Raw genomic sequence first — 26,504 nt, 5'->3', positions numbered from 1 at the left:
AAAACTTGAGACATCTGTGGCATTGTGTTGTGTGACAAAACTGCAATTTTAGAGTGGCCATTTATTGCCCCCAGCACAAGGTGCACCTGTGTAATGGTCATGCAGTTTAATCAACTTCTTGATATGACACACCTGTCAGGTGGATGGATTATCTTGGCTGAGGAGACATTTTCACTAACAGGTATGTAAACACATTTGTGCACAAAATTTGAACTAAATAATAATTTTGAGAGTCTGGAAAATGTCAGTGTAGATCTTTAGAAAGAGGAGAGGTGCTGTGATACAATATGTTTTTTTAAATTTGTTTTTTTAAGCTAAACCTGCTTTTTGCCTGAGTAACCTCTGGTGGCAGAGCATTCCATGATGACATGACTCTACACATAACTGAGCAACGCATTAAGTCTGTTTTTGGTTTGGATACAGTGAAGAAACCCGTGGCATGTCTAGTGGGGTATGTACGGTGTGTCTGAAGTGTATGCAAATATTGGTTAGGCGTTTTCAACACACATTTTTCTTAAAAAGACTAGAAGAGAAGTAGTCAATTTCTCCTCAACCCTCAACCATGAAAGATTAACATGCATGTTGTTGAGGTTACTTTTGTGTGCGCAGTTAAGGGCAAAGCGTGCTGCTTTGTTTTGGGCCAGCTGCAACTTTGCTAGGTCTTTCTTTGCTGCACCTGACCATATTACCGGACAGTAATTAAGATGGAACAAGATCAGATCCCGAACAACTAGAACAGTTGATCTTTGAGTCAAAAATGCAGAATTTATTTTTTATAACAGACATACCTCTACCCATCTTCACAACAACTTTGTGAATATGGCTTTACCATGATAACTGACTATCCAATGTTACTCCACGAGTTCAACCTGTTCAATGGTCACACCCTTTATGTGTTTGTGTTTGTGTGCATGCGTATGCGTGTGTCGATGTCCAGATCTCAGCTCCAGTCTGATACGCAGCTTGTGTTCCTCTTCGTTTTGGGGTGGGAGATGTTCCTGCAGGTCTAACGTGTGAGATGGCACATTTCTAGGCTAATAAAATGTACCATGTTGATATGCCTTGAACTGGAACCAGCCGTAGTTTCTGTTCCAAATGGCACCCTATTCCCTATATACAGTACTGCACTACTTTTGAACCAGGGCCCATAGGGTTCTGTTCAAAAGTAGTGCACTATGTAGGGAATAGGGTGCCATTTGGGACACAGCCCTGGTCTCTGTGTGGGGCCGGTTGGACTAATAAAAGAATTATGGATGATATTAGGATGTAGAGAGGTCACATTGTTGAGGTAGGCATCTCCAGTAGAGAGGAAAGAGACATCAGGTAGATCAGATAGTTTCCTTTCTCTCCGGCAACCGAGTTAGGAAGGACGCCTGTTTCTTTGTAGTGACTTGGTGTATTGATACACCGTCCAAAGTGTAATTAATAACTTCACCATGCTCAAAGGGATATTCAAATGTCAGTTTATATATTTTTTCCCCGTCTACCAATAGGTGCCCTTCTTTGCAAGGCATTGGATAACCTCCCTGGTCTTTGTGGTTGAATCTGTGTTTGAAATTCACCGCTCGACTGAGAGACCTTGCAGATAATTGTATGGTGGAGTAAAGAGATGAGGAAGTAATTCAAAAATCATGTTAAACAGTATTATTGTACACAGAGTGACTCTGTGCAACTTATTATGTGATTGTTAAGCACACTTTTACTTGTGAACTTATTTAGGCTTGCCATAACAAAAGGGTTGAATACTTATTTTCTCAAGACATTTCAGCTTTTAATTTTTTATTCATTTGTAAACATTTAAAAAAAAACATAATTCCACTTTGACATTATGGGTATTGTGTGTAAGCCAGTGACAAAACATCTACATTTAATACATTTTAAATTCAAGCTACAACAACAAAACGTGGAGGGGTGTGAATACCTTCTGAATGCAAGAAGCTGTGTGTGTGTGTGTGTGTGTGTGTGTGTGTGTGTGTGTGTGTGTGTGTGTGTGTGTGTTAGTGAGAGAGAGAGAGCGAAAGCGAGAGAAATAGAGAGAGAATTAATACAGGAGTACAGCCTGCCACCTAAGACATCTAAATCTCCCCTATAATAACAACACATAGCCCACACAAACACGTGAAAATAGATCACTGATAATCATGATCCACTTATCCTCAATCATTGTCTGTCTCACACCATAATCAGATACCTACACACAACATCATCACATCTGCACACACACTTGACCAATCAAACACCTACACACATTTCAAATCAGGGAAAGAGTTTGTGTTGTGCGCACATGCATGTGGGTCTGTGTGTGCGTGCCTGCCTGAATGTGGGTGATGTCTGGGTGTGTGTGTGTGTGTGTCTCACCAGTTGACAGTTGGTTATGGTGGAGACCATCTGAGCTCCTTGACAGCAGAGGATGAAGCTGGCCAGGTTGAGAAGAACACACACCACTGACGACAGCACAAACATATTCATCTGGGAGAGGGAAGGGAGAGAGAAATAGTAATGGAGATATTTGCAAAACATATCACACAGCCTAATAGGAAAATAGTCCAAATCAGAGAGCATGTTAAAACTAAATCCCCATCAGGAAAATAATACAGAACCATAATGTAGAGAGAGGGAAGAAAGGGAAGTTGAGAGAAAAAAGGGATACAACTGTTTATGATGAAAGAGAAAGGCCCTCATAGCTGGCCTTGACTGGAAAGATAATTCATAGTGCCTTCACACCCCAGACTTTTTCCACATTTTGTTGTGTTATAGCCTGAATTTAAAAAGGATACACTTTAGATTTTTTGGGTCACTGGCATAAAAAAATACCCCTTAATGTCAAAGTGGAATTATGTTTTTCGATTTTTTTTTAACAAATTAATTACAACTGAAAATCTGAAATACGTATTCAACTCCTTTCTTATGGCCAGCCTAAATAAGATATTTTTACATTTTTTAATGACTACCTCATCACTGTACCCCAGATATACTGTATCTGTAAGGTCCCTCAGTTGAGTAGTGAATTTCAAACACAGATTGAACAAGAAAGACCAGAGAGGTTTTCGAATGCGTTACAAAGAAGGGCACTTATTGGTAGACGGGGGGGGGGGGGGGGGGATTCACTGACATTGAATATCCCTTTGAGCATGGTTAAGTTATTAATTACACTTTGGACGGCGGTATCTATACACCCAGTCACTACAAAGATACAGACATCCTTCCTAACTCGGTTGCCGGAGAGGAAGGAGACCACTCAGCGATTTCACCATGAAGCCAATGGTGACTTTAAAACTGTTCGAGTTTAATGGCTGTGATAAGAGAAAACTGAGGATGGATCAACAACATTGTAGTTACTCCACAATACTAACCTAATTGACAGTGTGAAAAGAAGGAAGCCTGTGCAGAATAAACATATTCCAAAACACACATCCTCTTTGCAACAAGGCACTAAAGTAATACTGCAAAAAATGTCGCAAAGCAATTCACTTTTTATCCTGAATACAAAGTCTTATGTTTGGGGCAAATCCAATACAACACATCACCGAGTACCACTCTCCATATTTTCAAGCATAGTGGTGGGCTGCATCATGTTATGGGTTTGCTTGTAATCCTTAAGGACTGGGGAGCTTTTCAGGATAAAAATGAAACGGAATGGAGCTAAGCACAGGCAAAATCCTGCAGGAAAACCTGGTTCAGTCTGCTTTCCACCAGACAGTGGGAGATGAATTTACCTTTCAGCTGAACAATAACCTAAAACACAAGGCCAAATCTACATTGGAGTTGCTGGCCAAGAAAACAGTGAATGTTCCTGAGTGGCAGAGTTACAGTTTTGACTTAAATCTGCTTGAAAATCGATGACAAGACCTGAAAATGGTTGTCTAGCAATGATCACCAGCCAATTTAAGAGAGCTTGAAGAATTTAGAAAATAATAATGGACAAATGTTGTACAATCCAGGTGTGGAAAGCTCTTAGAGACTTACCCAGAAAGACCCTGTAATCGCTGCCAAAGGTGATTCTAACATGTATTGACTCAGGGGGTTGAATACTTATCTAATCAAGATTTAATATGGTTTTATTTGTATTATAATAATAATAATAATAATAATGTTTTCTAAATATTATAATTTTTCTTCCACTTTGACATAAGAGTATTTTGTGTATATCGTTGACAAAAAAATACAATTAAATCCAATTTAATCCCACAAAATGTCAAAAAAGGCAAGGGGTGTGAATACTTTCTGAAGGCACTGTAATTTAATTGAATTTATTTGGGTAAAATACATATACAACAAGATAAACAATGTATTCCCAGACGAAATCACGTAAAATTATTAATTAAAACACTTATTTTCAAAGTGGTCCTCAATGGTAAAAACAAATAAAACATTAATGATTAAAACACAAGACTAAATTACAGATAGAAAAGATGACAGAAAAAATGTGTCATATAAACACTGCTATTGAAGAAAAGACAGAAAGAAGAAGGAGAGGAGGGAAGACAGACCAATACCTGTTTGTTGATAGCTGACATCATGGAATATACAATGGGTAATTTAACTACACTACTATTAGACTGACTTGATGTGAGTGCTGGTTTATAGTGCATGTAATTCAGAACAGCCAAGGGTATGTCAATCAATATGAAAATGACCCCTTTTCAAAGCTTACACAAATAGGTGGGCTCGGAAAAGATCTGACTATTTTAAGCGTGTCTCAAGCAGCAAAATCGTGTCGGTCGCCTGGCGGTCTCGGGCATAAGGGAGGGGATGGGCAAAATCCAGCCCCCCACCCCATCTCACAGTGAGGCAGAGGGGTATTTATACTGGAGCTAAGACTGGGACGCATGGTGACCTGCCAGTCTCGCTGTCTGTCTCTCTGTGTCTGTCCCTATCTGTCTGGCGACCACGGCCATGGAAATCACTCAGGTCAGAGGTGGGGCTCTGTGTATTCTTTGTGACTGGGAGGATACAGTCACTAATTTGTCCTAACTCAGTCAGTGTGTCCGCTCTCACACTCTCACACGGGACACACACACACAAATACACAGCTTGCAGGACAGACAGCTCGACTCCAGATTTCACCCTCAGGCAAGCGCCAACTCCCCAGTTCCAACTGAACACTCACTCTTCCAGTTTCCTGAAGTCACGTTTTGAACAAATTGAGGTTATTAAGACTAAGACCCTCTTTACACTAATAAAAGTCTTCCCCAAGGGGTAGGCTATGTCTGAAGATACATTATTGATGTTAATCTGTTGCACTAAAGGTGCACAATGCAAAAATCGTATTTTTGCATTTTTATTGTATTTTCAGCTGCTTGAAGCTAAACCTAAGAATGGGAAGCATAGAAATAGCGCATATAGAACATATCTACTTTTTTTTTTTTTTTACCCCCTTTTTCTCCCCAATTGTTAGTAGGTACTGTCTTGTCTCATCGCTACAACTCTCGTACGGGCTCAGGAGAGACAAAGGTCGAGAGCCATGCGTCCTCCGAAACACAACCCAACCAAGCCGCACTGCTTCTTAACACAGTGCGCATCCAACCCGGAAGCCAGCCGCACCAATGTGTCGGAGGAAGCACAGTACACCTAGCGACCTGGTCAGTGCGTGATGAGACAAGGATATCCTTACCAGCCAAGGGGGGACCCCAAAAAGTTACATATTGCAGCTTTAACAGAACTATTACTCAAATTGTATTGTGTGATACCTCCATCGGTTGACACAACATGCTCTTGAATACATGGTGGCTGTCATTTCAATAATATAAATATCATATATAGAATGGATCTTTCCCTTCATATCACTGCAATTTAGCTGGTAAAATATTCAAATGTAAATTGAATTAAAATGTTAACTTCTAATTACTACCACAAAGATGACCGCTGGTCAACCCAACGCCGAATGTCAACTTAAATGACCATGTATATTCTAATATCTATATTTCTATGATTTCAATAGGTTTCCTATGGACGATTGAAAGTACAATTTAAAATGACAGATATTCACCATTCAAGTTAGAATTATCTGATGTGTGGACCTCCAACCAACTTTGTGGGACCATCTTTGTGGAAGCACAACGTTTCCCAAAAAAGAGCACCCGAGGAGTCTGAATCTGCATATGGTGTTGGGGTGAATAGGGGATGAATCATGGTGTTGGGGTAAATTGGGAATGAATCATGGTGTTGGGGTAAATTGGGGACCAGATTGGGTTTTTGATACACCAGATGGCTTTGTGTATGTGAAGCATGTGTAAAAAAGACAATGAGCACTGCCACAAGATACTGAAAACTGAGATTTACAAAGTCATCTAACCAGTACCCGAAACAATAATAAACATGATTAACCTGCTTGTGAAATGGGGATAATGAATAATTAAAATAAGCAAACAGACAGTGATGCTTCAAGATCAAATAGATGAGCATATCGACGCTCAACATTCTTGTTGCTGATTTGGTGCTTTCTGGCATGGCCATCCAGCTGAGTCTGAGATGACCTCTCCTGTATTTGGAGAGTCTCTCCCATTCTTCTCTACAGATCCTCTCAAGCTCTGTCAGGTTGGATGGGGAGTGTCGCTGCACAGCTATTTTCAGGTCTCTCCAGAGATGTTCGATCGGGTCCTGGCTGGGCCACTCAAGGACATTCAGAGACTTGTCCCGAAGCCACTCCTGCGTTGTCTTGGCTGTGTGCTTAGGGTTGTTGTCCTGTTGGAAGGTGAACCTTCACCCCAGTCTGAGGGCCAGAGTACTCTGGAGAATGTTTTCGCTCCATTCATCTTTCCCTCGATCCTGACTAGTCTCCTAGTCCCTGCCGCTGAAAAACATCCCCACAGCATGATGCTGCATGCTTCACCGTAGGTTTGGTGCCAGATTTCCCCCAGACGTGGCGCTTGGCATTCAGACCAAAGAGTTCAATCTTGGTTTCCTCAGACTAGAGAATCTTGTTTCTCATGGTCTGAGTCCTTTAGGTGCCTTTTGGCAAACTCCAAGCGGGCTGTATTTGTATCTATTATGGATCTCCATTAGCTGCTGCTTGGCCGGGTGGCCAGCTCTAGGAAGGGTCTTGGAGGTTCCAAACTAAATACATTTAAGAATGATGGAGGCCACTGTGTTCTTGTGGACTTTCAATGCAGCAGAAATGTTTTGGTACCCTTCCCCAGATCTGTGCCTCGACACAATCCTGTCTCTGAGCTCTACGGACAATTCCTTCAACCTCATGGCTTGGTTTTTACTCTGACATGCACTGTCAACTCTGGGACCTTATATAGACAGGTGTGTGCCTTTCCAAATCATGTCCAATCAATTGCATTTTCCACTGGTGGACTCCAATCAAGTTGTAGAAACATCTGAAGCATGATGAATGGAAACAGGATGCACCTGAGCTCAATTCCGAATCTCATAGCAAAGGGTCTGAATACTTATGTAAATACTTTCTGTTTTTTATTTTTAATACATTTACAAACATTTCTAAAAACCTGTTTTAGCTTTGTCATTGTGTGTAGATTGATGAGAAAAAAAGATCAATTTCAGAATAAGGCTGTAACATAACAAAATGTGGAAAAAAGTAAGGGGTCTGAATACTTTCTGAATGCACTGTATGTCAAGTCAAGAAAGCTTACCAGCAGGCAGAGGCATTTGCCATTTGCCGTGACTGGTACTTGCGGGTGCTTTTTCACGCTCCCTTTGCTATTAGTTTAAACAACTAAAATGCTTGACTGTATTTAAAGACATGGATGACTTGTATTGATTGACATGCACAAATTAATGTATGATTGATTGATATACTGTATATTGAAGTAGGCCTTTATGCCAATAAGTAAGTTACGCTAAAAACAGCTACAGTAAAAAATGCATTTTTGTTTTTCATGGAACAGAAACAAGATGATATCACATGAATCAAATTTAGATACATTTTGAAAAATCAATCCCATATAGTCTGTTCTAACAAAAAAAGGTTTTCAATTCTCTAGTACAGCCAATATTAAAAACAGTCAATGCATTCATGAATTAAATCGCTTTAGCCAACGTGGCGGTTTATTGATTGTATAATTATTCAAAGCTCCCTTTGTTATTTCGTTTTATAACTAAAATGCTTGACTGTATTTAAAGACATGGATGACTTGTATGCTGTGTGATGACATGCACAAATGTATGAATGATTGAATGATATACTGTATATTGAAGTAGGCCTTTATGCCAATAAGTAAGTTACGCTAAAAACAGCTACAGTAAAAAAAATATTTTCGTTTTTCATGGAATAGAAACACGATCATATTTATCAAGTAAATTAAGCTAAATTTAAAAAAAATGTTGATCCCATATAGTCGAAAACTTTCAAGAAAATTGGGAATTTTGCTCAATTTAATAAAAAAAGTTAGCTTATAACTGTGAACCTTTTTTGTGGGATACACATGGCAATTCTAGATCTTGTGGCATATTTTAGTTAAACTGTCACATCTGCTCCTGCAACGCCCTCTACTGCTCATCCTGTATCTCCTTGACCTGCCGCCTCCCACAGTGTTATTTTCCTCTCTCTCTCTGTGTGTGTGTGTGTGTGTGAGTGATTGTGTGGGCAGAGACAGGTGTGCTGGAGTCAGAGCAGATCCCCACCAGCTGCAACCTGTTCCATAATCAAGACCTCTACTAATACTCAGCCCTGCTACTTCCGCGCTGCCAGAAAGTAATCTCTGCTCAGTCAATGTTTCTAGCCGTTTGCTACTATTCAGATCCTGATGTGCCTATTTTCCTTGCCTGACGCTGTTTTCCTCTCCGCTACAGTTCTGCCCGATCTGTCTCTGGTCCCTGTCTCCAGTCCCATGTCTCGTCATCCTGCTACTCTGTCCTGGATTTCCCACTCTACTAGTTCCTTGGATTCCCCTCCGGACCTGCTTACCCTGTCCCAAACCCTCTCGCTCCAGCCTCAGCCTCCGCATCTGGTTTCCTGCAACCCGCCTGAGCTTCCCCTGACCTGCACTCCATCTTCCCCCCCGTGTTTCAATAAATACCTTGGTTACTTCAATTCCAGTCTCCTCGTATGAGTCTGCTCTTGGATTCCCCTGTTCCACTCCGTGTAACACTATCCCCAATTCAATGGAATTGCAACCCTCTGCATGCACAGTGCATTCTTTCATCGCATGTGCAGTGCACTCTTCCATCACATGTACAGCTGATTCTCAAGATCTTGCACACTAATGAGATGATATTGAGCCCACACTACTACACTGTCTGAGCCAAGGACTACATGGTTTCTGGTAAGTTTTGATTACAATACTGGGTGGGGTGAATATAGTTTATATGATATACATGATTAACTAGTAAATAGTAACCTACAGCAAAGTGTGTTTAAATCATTTCTAACTTGTTAACAATTTCTGCTAGTTAGTTTTTGCTACCATATGGGTTTTAGCTTGCTTGAGCCTGCTAACTAGGTGTTAATTCATGTTTCATTTTTAAAAAACATTTATATTACAAAGGAGTTGTTTAATCTAACTGCTTAACTATTTATCTGTACATTGAATTATGTGTGTTTTAAAAATCTTTTTTGTTTTACTAATCTTTAAAGGAAAATGCCACGGGCGCTATCTGTGTGGAGACATTTCACTGCAGCTAATGTTGAAGGAAAAGCTGTGTACATTTGCAAATACTGTGCCAAATCATATGTGAAGAATGCAACAAAGATGCAGAATCATCTGGCCAAGTGCATAAAATTCCCTCAGCACTCACAACCTCTGACAAAAGTCCCTCTACCTCTATTCGAGGTGAAAATGATGAATCAGACACCTCATCGATATCAACAGCTCATGGTCTTCCTGTAATCAGAAGTTTTTTTGACTCAATGGAGGAACGTAGTCAGAGAAATGCTGATGAATGTCTTGCTCGAGCTGTGTATGCAGCTAGTTCACCTCTGATGCTCACAGGCAATGTGTATTGGAAGAGATTTCTGAATGTTCTTCACCCAGCAAAAAACCCCTCCAACCAGACAAGCTTGATCAACTCATTTTCTGGATGCAGAGTTCAAGTGAAGGTCAAGCAAATCATATAGAAAGCAGACTGTTTTGCAATCATCTCTGATGGGTGGTCGAATGTTCGTGGGTAAGGAATAATTAACTACATCTCCACCCCTCAACCAGTACTCTACAAGAGCACAGACACACGGGACAACAGACACACTGGTCTCTACATTGCAGATGAGCTGAAGGCAGTCATCAATGACCTTGGACCACAGAAGGTATTTCCACTGGCGACAGACAATGCTGCGAACATGAAGGCTGCTTGGTCTAAAGTGGAGGAGTCCTACCCTCACATCACACCCATTGGCTGTGCTGCTCATTCATTGAATCTGCTCCTCAAGGACATCATGACACTGAAAACAATGGATACACTCTACAAAAGAGCCAAGGAAATGGTTAGGTATGTGAAGGGTCATCAAGTTATAGCAGGAATCTACCTCACCAAGCAAAGTGAGAAGAATAAGAGCACCACATTGAAGCTGCCCAGCAACACCCGTTGGGGTGGTGTTGTCATCATGTTTGACCATCTCCTGGAAGGGAAGGAGTCTCTCCAGGAAATGCCCATATCACAGTCTGCTGATATAGACAGCCCCATCAAGAGGATTCTCCTGGATGATATATTTTGGGAGAGAGTGGTAAGCAGCCTGAAACTCCTGAAACCTATGGCTATTGCATGGATTGCGGGAGACAATGCCATCCTGTCTGATGTTCAGATTCTGCAGTTCTGAAATGCATCAAAAAGCATGAAGACTTCTGTCTGAAGCCTATACACGCCGCAACGTACATGTTGGACCCCAAGTATGCTGGCAAGAGCATCCTGTCTGGTGCAGAGATCAAAAAGGCCTATGGTGTCATCACTACCATGTCTCGCCACCTTGGCCAGGATGAGGGCAAGGTTCTTGGCAGTCTGGCGAAGTACACTTCCAATCAAGGGCTTTGGGATGGAGATGCAATATGGCAGTCGTGCCAACATATCTCATCAGCCACCTGGTGGAAGGGACTTTGTGGATCTGAGGATCTTTCCCCTGTTGCCTCCATCATCCTCCCACCAACATCAGCAGCCTCAGAGCGCAACTGGTCATTGTTTGGGAACACACACACCAAAGCACGCAACAGGCTGACCAATAAAAGGGTTGAAAAATTGGTGGCCATCCGGGCAAATTTGAGGCTTTCTGAGCCTGACAATGAGCCATCCTCAACAAGGTTGGAAAGTGACAGTGAAGATGAGGCCTCAGAGTCTGATGTTCAAGATGTGGACATTGAAGAGGTCCAGGGAGAAGACATGCAAGCCTGGGAGGAAGACAACCAAAGCTTTAGCTCAAACACTATCATTTTACAGAGGTATGTTAAAAATGTTTTTGGGAGATGTGATGGATATTGGGGATCATTCAATATTCTCTTTCTTTTGATGTGTCATTTCATAATTTTATTTTATTTTTTATTTCATTAAAAAATATATATATTGGAAGGATTTAATGATTTGCAATTATGCCTACTTATGATAAGGTAAAAGGTTTGTTTCTGTCTCCATATATGGTAAATATATCCAATGCAAAAAACATCTACAGTTAAATGGTATTAATATTAATTCCCATGGAAAGTTTCCACCTCTGAAAATTCCCCAAAATGTGCCACCCTAACAGCCAATATTTAAAAACTGTCAAATGCTTCTCAAGGATGCCCCCTGGTGTTCAAACTAGCACTAACTTGCATTAATGGCAACAATGACTGACATGTTAGAATTTTGTGGCAGCCTGCAAGCTGTGCTGCAATATGACGCAACTTTTAAAGGAATAACCACTGTATGTCAGATACTCCAGTGAGTGTAATACGCTCCAATGACTGTAATTAGCTCAATATTAGGAGTTGATAAATAAAGTTGACATCATTAAAAATAAGATATTCCGCTCTTTTCTACTGTAGTAGGTATCAATGGCGGCCTGCTAATTAGGGCGTTAGGGGTGGCACCTCACCTGTGGGAAAAAAAATGAAAAGAGCAGATTTAAAAAAATATATATATACTGAACAAAGATATAAACACAACATGTAGTGTTAGTCGCATTTTTCATGAGCTGAAATAAAATATCAGACATTTTCACACGCACAACCTTTTTTTTTCAAATTCAATGCAGAAATTTGTTTACATCCCTGTTAATGACCACTTCTCCTTTGCCAAGATAATCCATCCACCTGACAGGTTTGGCGTATCAAGAAGCTGATTAAAAAGCATGATCTTTACACAGGTGCACCTTGTGCTGGGGACAATAAAAGGCCACTCTAAAATGGGAAGTTTTGTCACACAACACAATGCCACATATGTCTGAAGTTTTGAGGGAGCTTGCAATTTAGAGAATTTGGCAGTACGTCCAATCGGCTTCACAACTACAGACCACGTGTAACCCTGCCAGCCCAGGACCTCCACATCCGGCTTCTTCACCTTCTGGATAGTCTGAGACCAGCCACCCGGACAGCTGATGAAACTGTGGGTTTGCACCACCGAAGAACTCCTGCAGAAACTGTATCAGGGAAGTTCATCTACACACTTGTCGTCCTCACCAGGGTCTTGACCTGACTGCAGTTCGGCATCGTAACCGAATTCAGTGGGCAAATGCTAACCTTCGATGGCTACTGCTACGCTGGAGAAGTGTGCTCTTCACGGATGAATCCCGGTTTCAACTGTACCGGGCAGATGGCAGACAGCGTGTATTGCGTCGTGTGGGCGAGTGGTTTGCTGATGTCAACGTTGTGAACAGAGAGCCCCTTGGTGGCAGTAGGTTTATGGCATTGGCAGGCATAAACTACGGACAACTAACACAGTTGCATTTTATCGATGGCAATTTGAATGCACCAAGACACTGTGATGAGATCCTGAGGCCCATTGTTATGCCATTCATCCGACGTCATCACCTCATGTTTCAGCATGATGTACAATGCACGGCCCCATGTCACAAGGATCTGTACACAATTCCTGGAAGCTGAAAATGTACCAGTTCTTCCATGGTCTGCATATCACCAGACATGTCACCCATTGAGCATGTTGGGATGCTCTGGATCAACCTGTACAACAGTGTGTTCCAGTTCCCGCCAATATCCAGTAACTTTGCACAGCCATTGAAGAGGAGTCGGACAGCATTCCACAGGCCACAATCAACAGTGCTGCATAAGGCAGCACTGTTGATTGGCAAATGGTGGCCACACCAGATACTGACTGATTTTCTGATCCACGCACCTACCTTTTTTGATAAACCAGATATCTTCATCCAGCAATTGTCGAAAGACAGAGGGAGGCAATATGCTCAATCAAACCTTCTCGTGGACCTGGTACGAAAAAAAACATGGCTGTTTGGCTGCCCAGCTCGCAACACTTTGTGAAAAAAATCACCACATTTTATCTAAGCTAATTGACTGAGTCAAATTCTTTGGTGCATTTGAGCTAACACTAAGGGGACACGATAAAACACAAGAATCCGAGAACCCAGGAGTGTTTAGGTGACTTGTTGATTTTGTGTCATCGCTGGACACTGCAATGAAAGAGCACTTGGACACAGCTACGGTTTTTAAAGGCACGTCCCACGAGCTACTAGACTGTATGCTCTCCACAATGCAAGAGCACATTGTACAGGAGTTACAGAACACTGACTTTATGTCCATACAAGCGAATGAGACAACCTATGTGATGCACTGTAAGCTCGTCATCATTTGCCGCTACATTGACGCAGCCAAAACTGTGCAAGAGAGATATTGGGGATTTGTGAAATTGGAAGGAGGCACCAATGCAGACACCATCAGCAGGGCTCTCCTTGAAAATCTGGGCCTACTTTTTCCAGAGCAAGAAGCAGACAAGATAAATCATATTGGTCAAACATATGATGGGGCAAGCGTGATGCGCGGTTCAACTGGTGGCGTTTTTAAGAAAATTCAAGACATATACCCGAATGCCCACTTTCTCTACTGTTATGCACACCAAATAAATTTGGTGATGCAACAAGCAGCAGCATCAGCAGTTACACAGGCTTGTGTATTTTTCTCAGATTTAAGGAGGCGCTCAACCTGCTTCTCACGATCCAACAAAATAAATGTGTTGGACAGCACAGTGCGCTGGAATTTCCAGAGCCGTGTTGTAAACACTGTGCATGAAAATAAAGGTGAACTATTGGAGTGCTTAGAAACCATTCTTGCCTCTGATGACTTTGACAACATCACTGACAGGGAAGCCAAGGGATTCTCGACGATGTTAAAGGATTTTCTTTTTTCCCTTGATTTGTTCCAGCACATAATGCTCCGAGTGGACATTCTTTTTGCACACCTGCATAAAAGAAGAATTGATGCTGTGCAAGCACAGGATGCCGTCAAATGCTTTATGGATGTTTTGTCCAAGGTACGAGACTCCGCGCCATCGCTCTGTGCCATGTACACTGACGCAGCTGGAACCAGAAGAGGTGTTGATAGTGGTGGAAAGCAATGACAGGCATGAGGTAAAATAGTCTACAACCTAATTAAAAGCCCTCTATGAATTAAATAAATCATTATTATTGGCATATTAATATTCAGTTTACATTGATTAGACCTATACTTGATAGAGTTGTATGGATAGTGTGTGTTCAATGCGTCTAGCCTAATGCTTGTCAAAATCATGGGCATTAATATGGAGTTGCCCCCCCCCTTTTGCTGCTATAATAGCCTCCACTCTTCTGGGAAGGCTTTCCACTAGATGTTGGAACATTGCTGTGGGGACTTGCTTCAATTCAGCCACAAGAGCATTAGTGAGGTTGGGCAGTGATGTTGGGCGATTAGGCCTGGCTCGCATTCGGCGTTCCAATTCATCCCAAAGGTGTTTGATGGGTGGAGGTCAGGGCTCTGTGCAGCCAGTCAAGTTCTTCCACACCAATCTTTAAAAAAAAATTCTGTATGGACCTCGCTTTGTGCACGGTGGCATTGCCATGCTGAAACAGGAAAGGGCCTTTCCCAAACTGTTGCCACAAAGTTGGAAGCACAGAATTTTCTAGAATGTCCTTGTATGCTGTAGCGCAAAAATGTCCCTTCACTGGAACTAAGGGGCCTAGCCCAAACCATGGTAAACAGCGCCAGACCATTATTCATACTCCACCAAACTTTACAGTTGGTACTACGCATTCAGGCAGATAGTGTTCTCGTGGCATCCTCCAAACCCAGATTCGTCCATCGGACTGCCAGATGGTGAAGCGTGTTTCATCACGCCAGAAAAAGCGTTTCCACTGCTCCAGAGTCCAATGGCGTCGAGCTTTGCACGACTCTAGCCAACGCTTTGCATTGCGCATGGTGATCTTAGGCTTGTGTGCGGCTGCTCGGCCATGGAAACCCATTTCATGAAGCTCCCAACTAATAGTTATTGTGCTGACGTTGCTTCCAGAGGCAATTTGGAACTTGGTAATTAGTGTTGCAACTGAAGACAGATGATTTTTACGCACTACACGCATCTGCACTCGGCAGTTCCGTTCTGTGAGCTTGTGTGACCTACCACTTTGCGGCTGAGCCGTTGTTGTTCCTAGACGTTTCCACTTCACAATAACAGCACTTACAGTTGACCAGGGAGCTCTAGCAGGGAAAAATGTGATGAACACCTATGACGGTGCCACCTTGAACGTCACTGAGCTCTTCAGTACGGGCCATTCTACTGCCAATGTTGGTCTATTGAGATTGCGCGGCTGTGTGCTCAAATTTATACACCTGACAGCAATGTGCGTGGCCTGTTGAAATTGGAAAAAACCTGCCTGCACTCTGCTCCCCCCCACCTACTTAGCCAACCAGGAGTCGCTAATGGCAGGTACTTAATTCAAAATGTGTTTATTCTGTTGTTGCTAGCGATATTCAAACAAAAATATGGAAAAAATGGTTGAATACCCCTGGCCTTCATACAGTAGTACAGTCGGTTCCCTCATACAGTAAGCAAGTACAGATCCCTCTCATATATAAAAAGAACAGTTCTGTGATATATGACCTACTGTAACGGCTGTCATCGGTGGAAGAAGGTGAGGACCAAGGTGCAGCGTGGTAAGTGTTCATGATGTTTAATAATCACCAAAACAGAACACTGAATAACAAAATAACAAAGAAACAACCGAAAACAGTTATGTCTGGTGCAGACACACAAAGACTGAAAATAACCACCCACAAACCCCAACAGAAAACAGGCTACCTAAATATGGTTCCCAATTAGAGACAACGACTAACACCTGTCTCTGATTGAGAACCATATCAGGCCAAACACAGAAATAGAAAATCATAGAAAAACTAACATAGACAACCCACCCAACTCATGCCCTGACCATACTAAAACAAAAGACAAAACAAAGGAACTAAGGTCAGAACGTGACACCTACCAGCAGCAGCATGGGTCTCCTCCATGTTGTGAGGCCAACAATCCCTGACAGGATCACCTGGAGAAGAAGAAGAAAAACAGATACAGAAATCCGCAATGTTACATACTGTATACCATGTGCATACACAGACAGTAACCCCCCCCCCCCCCCCCCCCCCCCACACACACACACACACACATTTTTGTCTCCATTTAAGAATTGTGTATTTATTAGGACCCCCAATTAGCTGCTGCCAAGGCAGTGGCTACTCCTCCTTGGGTCCAAACAGGAAACACAACAAATAAAATACATAATATACATAAATATACATACATAGAACTACATTTACATTACAATTTAGCCATTCAGCTCCCATCCAGAGCGACCCACAGCTAGTGCATTCATATCAAGATGGAAAGGCGAGACAACCACATATCACAGTTGTATCCCAACCACGTATCACATACACTACCGCTCAAAAGTTTGGGGTCACTTAGAAATGTCCTTGTTTTTTAAAGAAAAGCTATTTTTTGGTCCATAAAATCACATCAAATTTATCAGAAATACAGTATAGACATTGTTAATGTTGTAAATGACTATTGTAGCTGGAGACGGCTGATTTTTTTATGGAATATCTACATAGGCGTACAGACGCCAATTATCAGGCGTACGACGCTGGGTCAATTGTGTGCCACCCTATTGTGTGCCACCCTATGGGACTCCCAATCACAGCCAGATGTGATCTGTGTAGTAATATTATCCGTATCTCAGAGCCATTTGCATTGCTAGTTATAGCCTAATGTTAGCTAGCTAGTTAACATTTAACCTGGTTGGTTAGCTACCTGCATATTCATGCAGGGTAGTAACGTTATGAGTTGGGATTATGGTTCATTGTTTAGCTAGTTAGCTACCTAGCTACATGTCTAAACAAAATACTCCACTATGCAAGAAGCCATTTCAATAGAATGTTCATAATGTCACTGCGACAACTAGACGTAGCTGGTAAATTCGCTCTGGCTATCTACTCCGTTTTCAGAGCACTCGTCTGAGTGTGTCAGAGTGCAGAATAAGTGGCGAATTTACGAATGCTCAACACCCGTTGAATATGGCCGGTGTCAGTAAACATTGGCAAAAAAGCGTAAATAAATTGTTGCCAGCAGCACAGTTGCAGTCACCAACGCTCTGGATAACATGAAAACAGCCTAACCAGCTCTACTAGGGTAAGTAAAATGGTAAGAGTGAGCTGTTCACTCATTTGTGTCTGGAAGTAGCAAGCCAGCTAGCCAATGTTAGCCAGTTAGCTTGGGTGCTTGACTGCTGTTGTTAGGTCAGAATGCTCGGATCAACCCTACTCCTCGGCCAGAGCGTCCAGTGTGCACTCTGAACGCTCTGAGAGTGAACCACTTTGAATTTACTAACGGACAATCTGACAACGCTGAGTTTACGAACGCCCAGAGCGCACTCTGGCACTCCAGATTGAATTTACGAACACACCCGTAGCATAAACCAGCCTTTAGTCTTGAAATCTTTAGTACACGGCCTCACATGGTTGTTTAGTACACGGCCTCACATGTGAATCCCTAAAGAGCTGGGTGGGGCTAAAAGCTTAAGAGGGTGTGAATGATGCTGAATGGGTGTAGACTAAGAAGACCTCTCCAGTAGGTGTACCAAAACATTTTAGGGCCATTTTCTCAAAAGTGAGGTTACAAGTTTATCAACTTTCAAAGCAGAAGGACTTTTGTTCCTCAACTGCAGTGTATGATATACCATTTTCTAGCACAGTCTCTACTGTTATCCAATGTAAAAAACACAATTTCAAACGTTGCTACATAAGACCGAATCCAGCCGGTCAGTCACACATGGTGTGTGGATGTTGTTTAAGGTTGTGTGAATGTTGTCTAAGGTTATGTGAACGTTGTCTGACATAATGAACTAAAGCAGTGAGTGGTGGGTTCCTTCAGCTTCCTTTGTAGGCCATTGCGCCACACTTCCTAACAATAACTAGAGTTAGTTGCTCAATAGGCCTTATCTCCCTTACACCCACCCATGTTCCAGGAAAGCTGTGTATGCCGAGTGAGTTGCTGTGTTTTGGTGAGGAGTGATTTGCCAGTGGACATTAAAACAGACTTGTACAAAGGCCAACAGAAGCCTACAACACCCCAGCCCTTATAGATCAATGTGAAACCCCTATAATGTGGTGTCAAAGAGGAAAATGTAATTTGTTATCTTATATGGCTTGAAGAAGAGATAGGTTATCCTGTTCCTCTTAGTTTCTGTAAGATTGTTTCAAGTTGCCCTTTAAGTTTTTGTAGTCTGTTTTATAACTGTTTCTAACTTTCGGTAAAACAATTGTTCATGGTTCCTGTTATCCCAGGATGTGTGGGAGAGTGGACATGTCCTTGATATGATTTGTCTCTGTCTGGACCTAATATCTGTGGTGATAAGCAGAAGCACCGGACTCATTTGAAGGGCATGTGAAACACCCCACCCATCCTCGGTCTGTATACGATGTCTGTGAAAACAAAAAACAAATTTATTTGGTTTTCCAATGCATGTTGAAATAAAGCTTTTGTATATTGAGATTGGACTGCCTTTATGAGGGGGTTTTCCACCACATGAGAACACAGAAACAAATTGTACTGTGTGGTTACATTAGTGTGTGGTAACATTAGTGTCCGTAAAAGGTTGATTTCTCTCCAGTGGTAGTTTCTGATTAAGCTGAAAAGGCCCAATAGTCTACTGAAACACTTTTAGTCTAATACTCTAACTGAAGTGGGTAGTTACAGGGTCTGGACTGATTAAGACTTAACAGGGCCATTATTTTGAGGTTTGACAACCCTGGCAGCCTCCACAGTATTGTCTGAGCAGCAGCTGTAGTAGCTTGACAATCATGTAACCCCTGTGTAAGAGACTTAGAGATGGTCTGCCAAACATGCACAAAAGTCATTGTACAATGCACAGTCCCACTTCAAAAGAACAACAACTTGAAAGGCTTTGCGTACCCTTTATAAGGCCTACATAGATGCTTCACAAATGATATAAGTGAATCCATACTAGGCCTCTGTAAAATGTGTTATAACATGTTCTTACGTTTGGGGAGGATTTTAAAGCAGAAGTGGCAGAGCGATAAGGTTTCTCCATAAACCAGGTTAGAATCAATGTGTCGGAGAGGAGATTAGTCTCAGGCAACAGGGAGGGTCCTCAACATGCATTATGGCCTTTTATTACACTACTATGTTTTTTAAAAAGCACTTGCACATTGAGTTGTTGCAGGTGCATGGAAATAATGTGATAACTAAATAAAAGTGAAACCAGCATTTTTCTTTTACATTGAATTTTTTTATAAACCAAGATGGAGAAATACCAGGGCTGCACCCCACAATGCACCCTATTCCCAATTTAGTGCACTACTTTTGACCAGGGCACATAGGGTTTGCAATATGTAAGGAATAGGCCCTATTTCCTACACAGTGCAAGCTCTATGGGCCTTGGTCAAAAGTAAAGCAATAAATTGGAAATAGGGTGCCATTTATTCAATAGGGTGCCTTTTAGGACTCGATCCAAGATGGACACCTTAGAGCAAGAAACATTCAATATCAATATCAACTTATTGTGGGAAGCTTGTGGAAGGCTTCCTGAAATGTTTGACCCAAGTTAAACAATTTAAAGGCAATGCTACCAAATACTAATTGAGTGTATGTAAACTTATGACCCACTGGGAATGTGATGAAAGAAATAAACGCTGAAATAAATCACTCTACTATTATTCTGACATTTCATATTCTTAAAATAAAGTGGTGATCCTAATTGACCTAAAACAGGGAATTTTTTACTAGGATTAAATGTCAGGAATTGTGAAAAACTGAGTTTAAATGTATTTGGCTAAGGTGTATGTAAACTTCCGACTTCAACTGTACAGTATGTGCTCCAATCCAGTTCACTCATAAATGGGCTAGTATCCAACTGTAGGGGCTACCAACATAAGTCACCCCATAATAATAATGTACTTGTCAGCACACAAGTCACCTAATACCACTGGACTCTTAAACAGCATCTAGATATGACACCAGGACATGACAGCTGACAAATACTCCAGCGCTCTGCCATGTCTTTTGGTTCTGGTGGATATGATCTAATCCCCTAACCAGAGTGTGATTTGGGTAATAGTTGCATAATTGATAAACACTACACAACCTGTTGATATAGTAGACTAGCTATCATAGCTCAAGAATATGGAGTCAAAAAAAATGACTGCCATCTTATTAATTATGTGTGAGATGTTAATAAACCTGAGGCTACTCACTGAAGATCCGACCCAGAAAGGGCATGAGTTTCGGATTGGTGGCGAGCTGCTGAGGGAGAGAGCTGAGAAGGAGAGCGCGACCATGGAGCAGCCGAGAACCAGCTGCAGTAATCCGAGGGAGAGCAGTGTGCGGCCGGGGAGAAGCGCTGGTAGCAGCTGCGACTGAGAACCAGGCATGCGAGAGCTAGATATACAGCGGGGCGGCCGGCTCCTGAACGACAAGTCTGCCAACTGAGAACCCAAAGAAACCCTAGTTACAGGGTAACACGATCCGGGGAGAACTACCGGTATAGACATTGGAGACGCGCGACCAGGAGGAGAACAACAAACAACTGAACCTGGAGGAGACTCAGCGCGAGGAGGCGGGTGATCGTTGTAGTTGTATTCCTAAATTAAAGAAGAGATCCGTCAGTTGGGTTTGGTCGATCTTAGCGTCGTTACTCCTGCCATGGTCGTCTCGAGGTGGCGGAGTTTGAAGTTTTAAAATAACTGCTGTTTGTGACAAGGGGCTAGGATTGCGTTTCACATTTTTGTCAGAGGCACAAGAAGGGCGCAGGAAGGGGCGCGTGTGCAGGAGTCTGGGCGTAAACGGCAGGGACCCAAGTGTCCCGGCCCTGGGCATAAACGGCAGGGACCCAAGCTACTAGGGGGCCCCCAACACCCTTTTTTAGGAACTCAGTCAGGGTCTCAATTTACTGTTGAGAGTTAGAATGGTAGAATAGACAAGATGCAATTTTGAAATTGGCAGTGCATCAGCAGTTTTTCCTCTTGTAATGTCAGTCACTGACAGTCACTCAATTAGCCCATGTCAGCGAAAAATGTTTAAATTGGTCAATTAGTCTAGCCAGTTATCTACACCTTACACATTACCATGCATGGCATTTGCCAAGGGGCCCTAACCTCCAGAGCCCCCCTATATACGTTGTTAGTCACTCACACTCAGATATCATAATGAACATGGCATAAATCAATCGCGTGGCTACCCAGACTACTTGCTCTGGCCACGCCCAGGGACCTTAGTTTCTTCTCCACAATGAGTCTGGATCGGAGTACCTCCCCGACCCTTCACCAAATGCGAACACCGTCTGATTGGCCCAGAAACCAATGGGTTGGGCCAGAGCCACAACACACGTGGGTAAAGTGGTGGTTCGTCATTGGCTTTGATACTCTGATTGGTTAGAGACGATCAAACCGGTAATTACTTTGTTTTGAACAGCAACCCTTGTGTGCCTCCTCACCACAAATGACTTCAGTGATGACAGTCAGAATTGCAGGAAATTAGCTTTAAAACTGCTAAATGTTCTATCCACGCATCACAACATTTTGGGAATTGCAGGAAATTAGCTTTTAACTACAAAATGTTCTGTCCGCCCCATGGAATGAGTAGAATTGCATGAAATTCTATTTGAAACCGCAAGATTTTCTCTCCGCCCCATGGAAAAATGGGTAGAATTGCAGAAAATGTGCTTTAAAACCACAGCCTTTTCTCTACGCCCTATAGCAAAATGTGTACAATTGCAAGAAATTAACTGATGTCAAGAGGGGGAACACAAAAATGTTTTATCCACAAGGTGGGGTGGTGTCACGCACTGACCTTAGTTATCTATGTTTTCTTTATTATTTTGGTTAGGTCAGGGTGTGACGAGGGTGGGTATGCTTGTTTTGTATTGTTTAGGGGTTTTTGTATGTCATGGGGTGTTGGTAAGTCTAGGCATATGTACACTATGTCTATGGTGGCCTGAATTGGTTCCCAATCAGAGGCAGCTGTTTATCGTTGTCTCTGATTGGGGATCATATTTAGGTTGCCATTTTCCCTTTTGGTTTTGTGGGTTTTTGTCTATGTGTCTGTTCAGCAGGTTAGTTTTGTTATTTTGTCAGTTGTGTTCAGTGTCCATTCTTATAATAGAGAGAATGTACGCATACCACGCTGCGCCTTGGTCTCCTCCCTACGACGGCCGTGACAGGTGGCCCCCAAACCAAATCTTGATTAGGGCCACCAAAAAGCTAGGATCGGCCCTGCGGGTGAGATTAGGCCACACATCCCCAACTGTCATTTGCAATATTTGGGTGTGAAAGTATTCAACGATTTCTTAACTCTTCAGGTAGATTTTATTTTGAGTCAGGCCGCCGTCATTATTTGCACAAAAATAAATTGATAAACGTAATTCACTAGCCTAAATGTCTTGTTTAGATGTGTTTGATGACAGCTGACTGTAGTAGGTTATGCAAATGTATATTGTCTTATAAAAACTACAATCTACTCTATCTGCATTGTGTTTTGATCAGCGTACATATGACCAAAGGATCAGGGTTGGTGTTCTTTTATTCTCTGATAATGACAGGAAAAATGTCCATAAACAAATGCTGTTATATGCCAAAGTCCTCTCTTCCACATAGGTACAGTAGACAGGACAATATAACAGTAATCTAGTTTCACATAACAGTACAATATACGGTAAATGCAATGTACAGTATGAAATAGAAATGTACAGTATAGTCTATGGACCTAGGCTAGCTAACTTTCTCAATGACAGCCTGGTGTTGTACAGTACGTGACGCGCACCTGCAAACTACTAACAGTAAAATATCGTCAAAACATCTTCAACAAAAACACATGACATATTTAATGACAAGAAAAACTTTCATAAACAAATGCTGTGTTCCCCTTTTAACAACAAAAGGGGACATGAATAGCCATGCTGTAACGGTTTCCTTCCAGGGGTGAAGGAGAGGACCAAAGTGCAGCGCGGCTAGTGTTAAACATGTTTAATAAAGAACAAGTAAAACACTACAAACAACAATACAAAATAACAAATGTGCAAAAACCGACACAGACCTATCTGGTGCAGACAATCACAGAGACAGGAAACAAACACCCACAAAATCCCAACACAAAACAAGCCTCCTATATATGATTCTCAATCAGGGACAACGATTACCATCTGCCTCTGATTGAGAACCATATTAGGCTGGACATAGAAACAGACAAACTAGACACACAACATAGAATTCCCACCCAGCTCACGTCCTGACCAACTAAACACATACAAAACAACAGAAAACAGGTCAGGAACGTGACAGAACCCCCCCCCCCCCTCAAGGTGCGAACTCCGGGCGCACCCCTAAAACTCAAGGGGAGGGTCTGGGTGGGCATCTGTCCGCGGTGGCGGCTCCGGCGCAGGACGAGGACACCACTCCACCACTGTCTTTGTCCCCCTCCTTAGCGTCCTTTGAGTGGCGACCCTCGCCCACGACCTTGGCCTAAGAATCCTCCCCAAGGCCCCCACATGATTTAGGAGGTAGCTCAGGACAGAGAGGTAGCTCCGGACTGAGTGGCAGCTCCGGACTGAGTGGCAGCTCCGGACTGAGTGGCAGCTCATGACTGAATGGCAGCTCATGACTGGAGGGCAGCTCATGACTGGAGGGCAGCTCATGACTGGAGGGCAGCTCATGACTGGAGGGCAGCTCATGACTGGAGGGCAGCTCCTGACTGGCTGGCGTCTCTGGCAGCTCCTGACTGGCTGGCGTCTCTGGCAGCTCCTGACTGGCTGGCGTCTCTGGCAGCTCCTGACTGGCTGGCGTCTCTGGCAGCTCCTGACTGGCTGGCGTCTCTGGCAGCTCCTGACTGGCTGGCGTCTCTGGCAGCTCCTGACTGGCTGGCGTCTCTGGCAGCTCCTGACTGACGGACGGCTCTAGCGGCTCGGGACAGACGGGCGGCTCTAATGGCTCGTGGCAGACGGATGACTCAGATGGCGCTGGGCAGACGGATGGCTCAGATGGCGCTAGGCAGACGGATGGCTCAGACGGCGCTGGGCAGACGGATGGCTCAGATGGCGCTGGGCAGACGGATGGCTCAGATGGCGCTGGGCAGACGGATGGCTCAGACGGCGCTGGGCAGACGGATGACTCTGGCCGGCTGAGACGCACAATAGGCCTGATGCGTGGTACCGGGCTGAGGGCACGCACCTCAGGGCGAGTGCGGGGAGGAGGAACAGGGCTCTGGAGATGCACTGGAAGCCTGGTGCGTGGTGTAGGCACTGGTGGTACTGGTCTGGGGCGGGAAGGTGACGCCGGATATACCGGACCGTGAAGGAGGACACGCGCTCTTGAGCACCGAGCCTCTCCAACCTTACCAGGTTGAATGGTCCCCGTAGCCCTGCCAGTGCGGCGAGGTGGAATAACCCGCACTGGGCTATGCAGGCGAACCGGGGACACCACCTGTAAGGCTGGTGCCATGTACGCCGGCCCGAGGAGACGTACTGGAGGCCAGATACGTTGGGCCGGCTTCATGACATCCGGCTCGATGCCCAACCTAGCCCTCCCAGTGCGGCAAGGTGGAATAGCCCGCACTGGGCTAAGCACGCGTACTGGGGACACCGTGCGCTTTACCGCATAACACGGTGTCTGACCAGTACAACGCCCTCTCACTCCACGGTAAGCCCGGGGAGTTGGCTCAGGTATCCAACCCGGCTTCGCCACACTCCCCTTTAGCCCCCCCCCCCCCCCCCCCCCCCAAGAAATTTTTGGGTGAGCCTCTCGGGCTTCCAGCCACTCTGCCTTGCAAGCGCCTCATAATGCCGCCTCTCCGCTTTTGATGCCTCCAGCTCCGCTTTGGGACGGCGACACTCCTCTGGCTCTGCCCAGGGTCCTTCTCCGTCCAGAATCTCCTCCCATGTCCATTCCTCCTTGTACCGCTGCTGCTGTTGCTGCTGCCCGTTGCCACGCTGCTTGGTCCGGGTTTGGTGGGTGTTTCTGTAACGGTTTCCTTCCAGGGGTGAAGGAGAGGACCAAAGTGCAGCGCGGCTAGTGTTAAACATGTTTAATAAAGAACAAGTAAAACACTACAAACAACAATACAAAATAACAAATTTGCAAAAACCGACAGACCTATCTGGTGCAGACAATCACAGAGACAGGAAACAAACACCCACAAAATCCCAACACAAAACAAGCCTCCTATATATGATTCTCAATCAGGGACAACGATTACCATCTGCCTCTGATTGAGAACCATATTAGGCTGGACATAGAAACAGACAAACTAGACACACAACATAGAATTCCCACCCAGCTCACGTCCTGACCAACTAAACACATACAAAACAACAGAAAACAGGTCAGGAACGTGACACATGCAAGCCCAATGATGACATGTAGCCTACAATAGAAAGTACAGTAACGTTATAGCATGTACAACATTCACAAATCAACAGATACAAATTGAATAAATTACTGAAATACATGAATATCTCAATATATCGGTGGGAGACCATTATAATACACTGTCAGTGACCATATAAACTCATTGTAAGTGTTTTAACATATAGGCCTGATTATGATTTTCATGGGACAATTTTCAGTACCCTACCTCTTCCACGTGGGTACAGTAGTAGACAGGGAAGAGTTAAGGGGGGCAGGGAATGTTTGAGGGGGAATGCAGAAGGGAGTGTGCAACATTAAAAAGGGCACTTACAACAACAAAAGGAATGTACAGTAATATCAGGCATGGAACTATTGAAATGTTGTGCAATTATACAACATATTAATTACAACATGTTGAATTACGCAAACATCTGGAGAGTATGAAAAGAAAAGAAAAATACTTGCAATGACTTCGTATATACAAGCCCTCAGTTTTACCAAACCACTCACTGGAATATATCAGCTAAATAGCTACCTAATAAAAGGTTAAGAGAATAGAGATTGTGCAGGTCTAAGCACTCTCTATAGAAAAATGAGGACTAAGGCCATACCTCTACTTTTGTTGTGAACTAAAACTTCTCAACATCTAAATTTATTCCCTTATCAATAACGGGGGACTTTTTCCTACCATTGTCCTTTAGTGTCTACAATTTGTTCTACCATAGACTATCA

General features: G+C 43.3%; 1 protein-coding gene across 1 annotated transcript in view; it reads right to left on the bottom strand.

The window, feature by feature from the left end:
• The window catches only part of LOC120044029 (protein FAM189A2-like), a 55,884-nt gene extending 34,724 nt beyond the window's left edge, over positions 1-21,160 (bottom strand). Inside the window, exons 1-3 of the mRNA XM_038988624.1 lie at positions 20,631-21,160; positions 16,349-16,405; positions 2,359-2,469 (exon numbers count right to left, since the gene is read on the bottom strand). Coding sequence (XP_038844552.1) covers positions 2,359-2,469; positions 16,349-16,405; positions 20,631-20,927 — 465 coding nt within the window. The 5' untranslated portion in view covers positions 20,928-21,160. The remainder of the gene's footprint in view (positions 1-2,358; positions 2,470-16,348; positions 16,406-20,630) is intronic.
• Between the last annotated feature and the right edge of the window lie 5,344 nt (positions 21,161-26,504).

The sequence above is a fragment of the Salvelinus namaycush genome, chromosome 1 (genome assembly GCF_016432855.1).
Source record: "Salvelinus namaycush isolate Seneca chromosome 1, SaNama_1.0, whole genome shotgun sequence".
Taxonomy (NCBI): domain Eukaryota; kingdom Metazoa; phylum Chordata; class Actinopteri; order Salmoniformes; family Salmonidae; genus Salvelinus; species Salvelinus namaycush.
The sequence above is the reverse complement of the archived record's forward strand: the minus strand, read 5'-3'. Positions and strand labels throughout refer to the sequence as shown.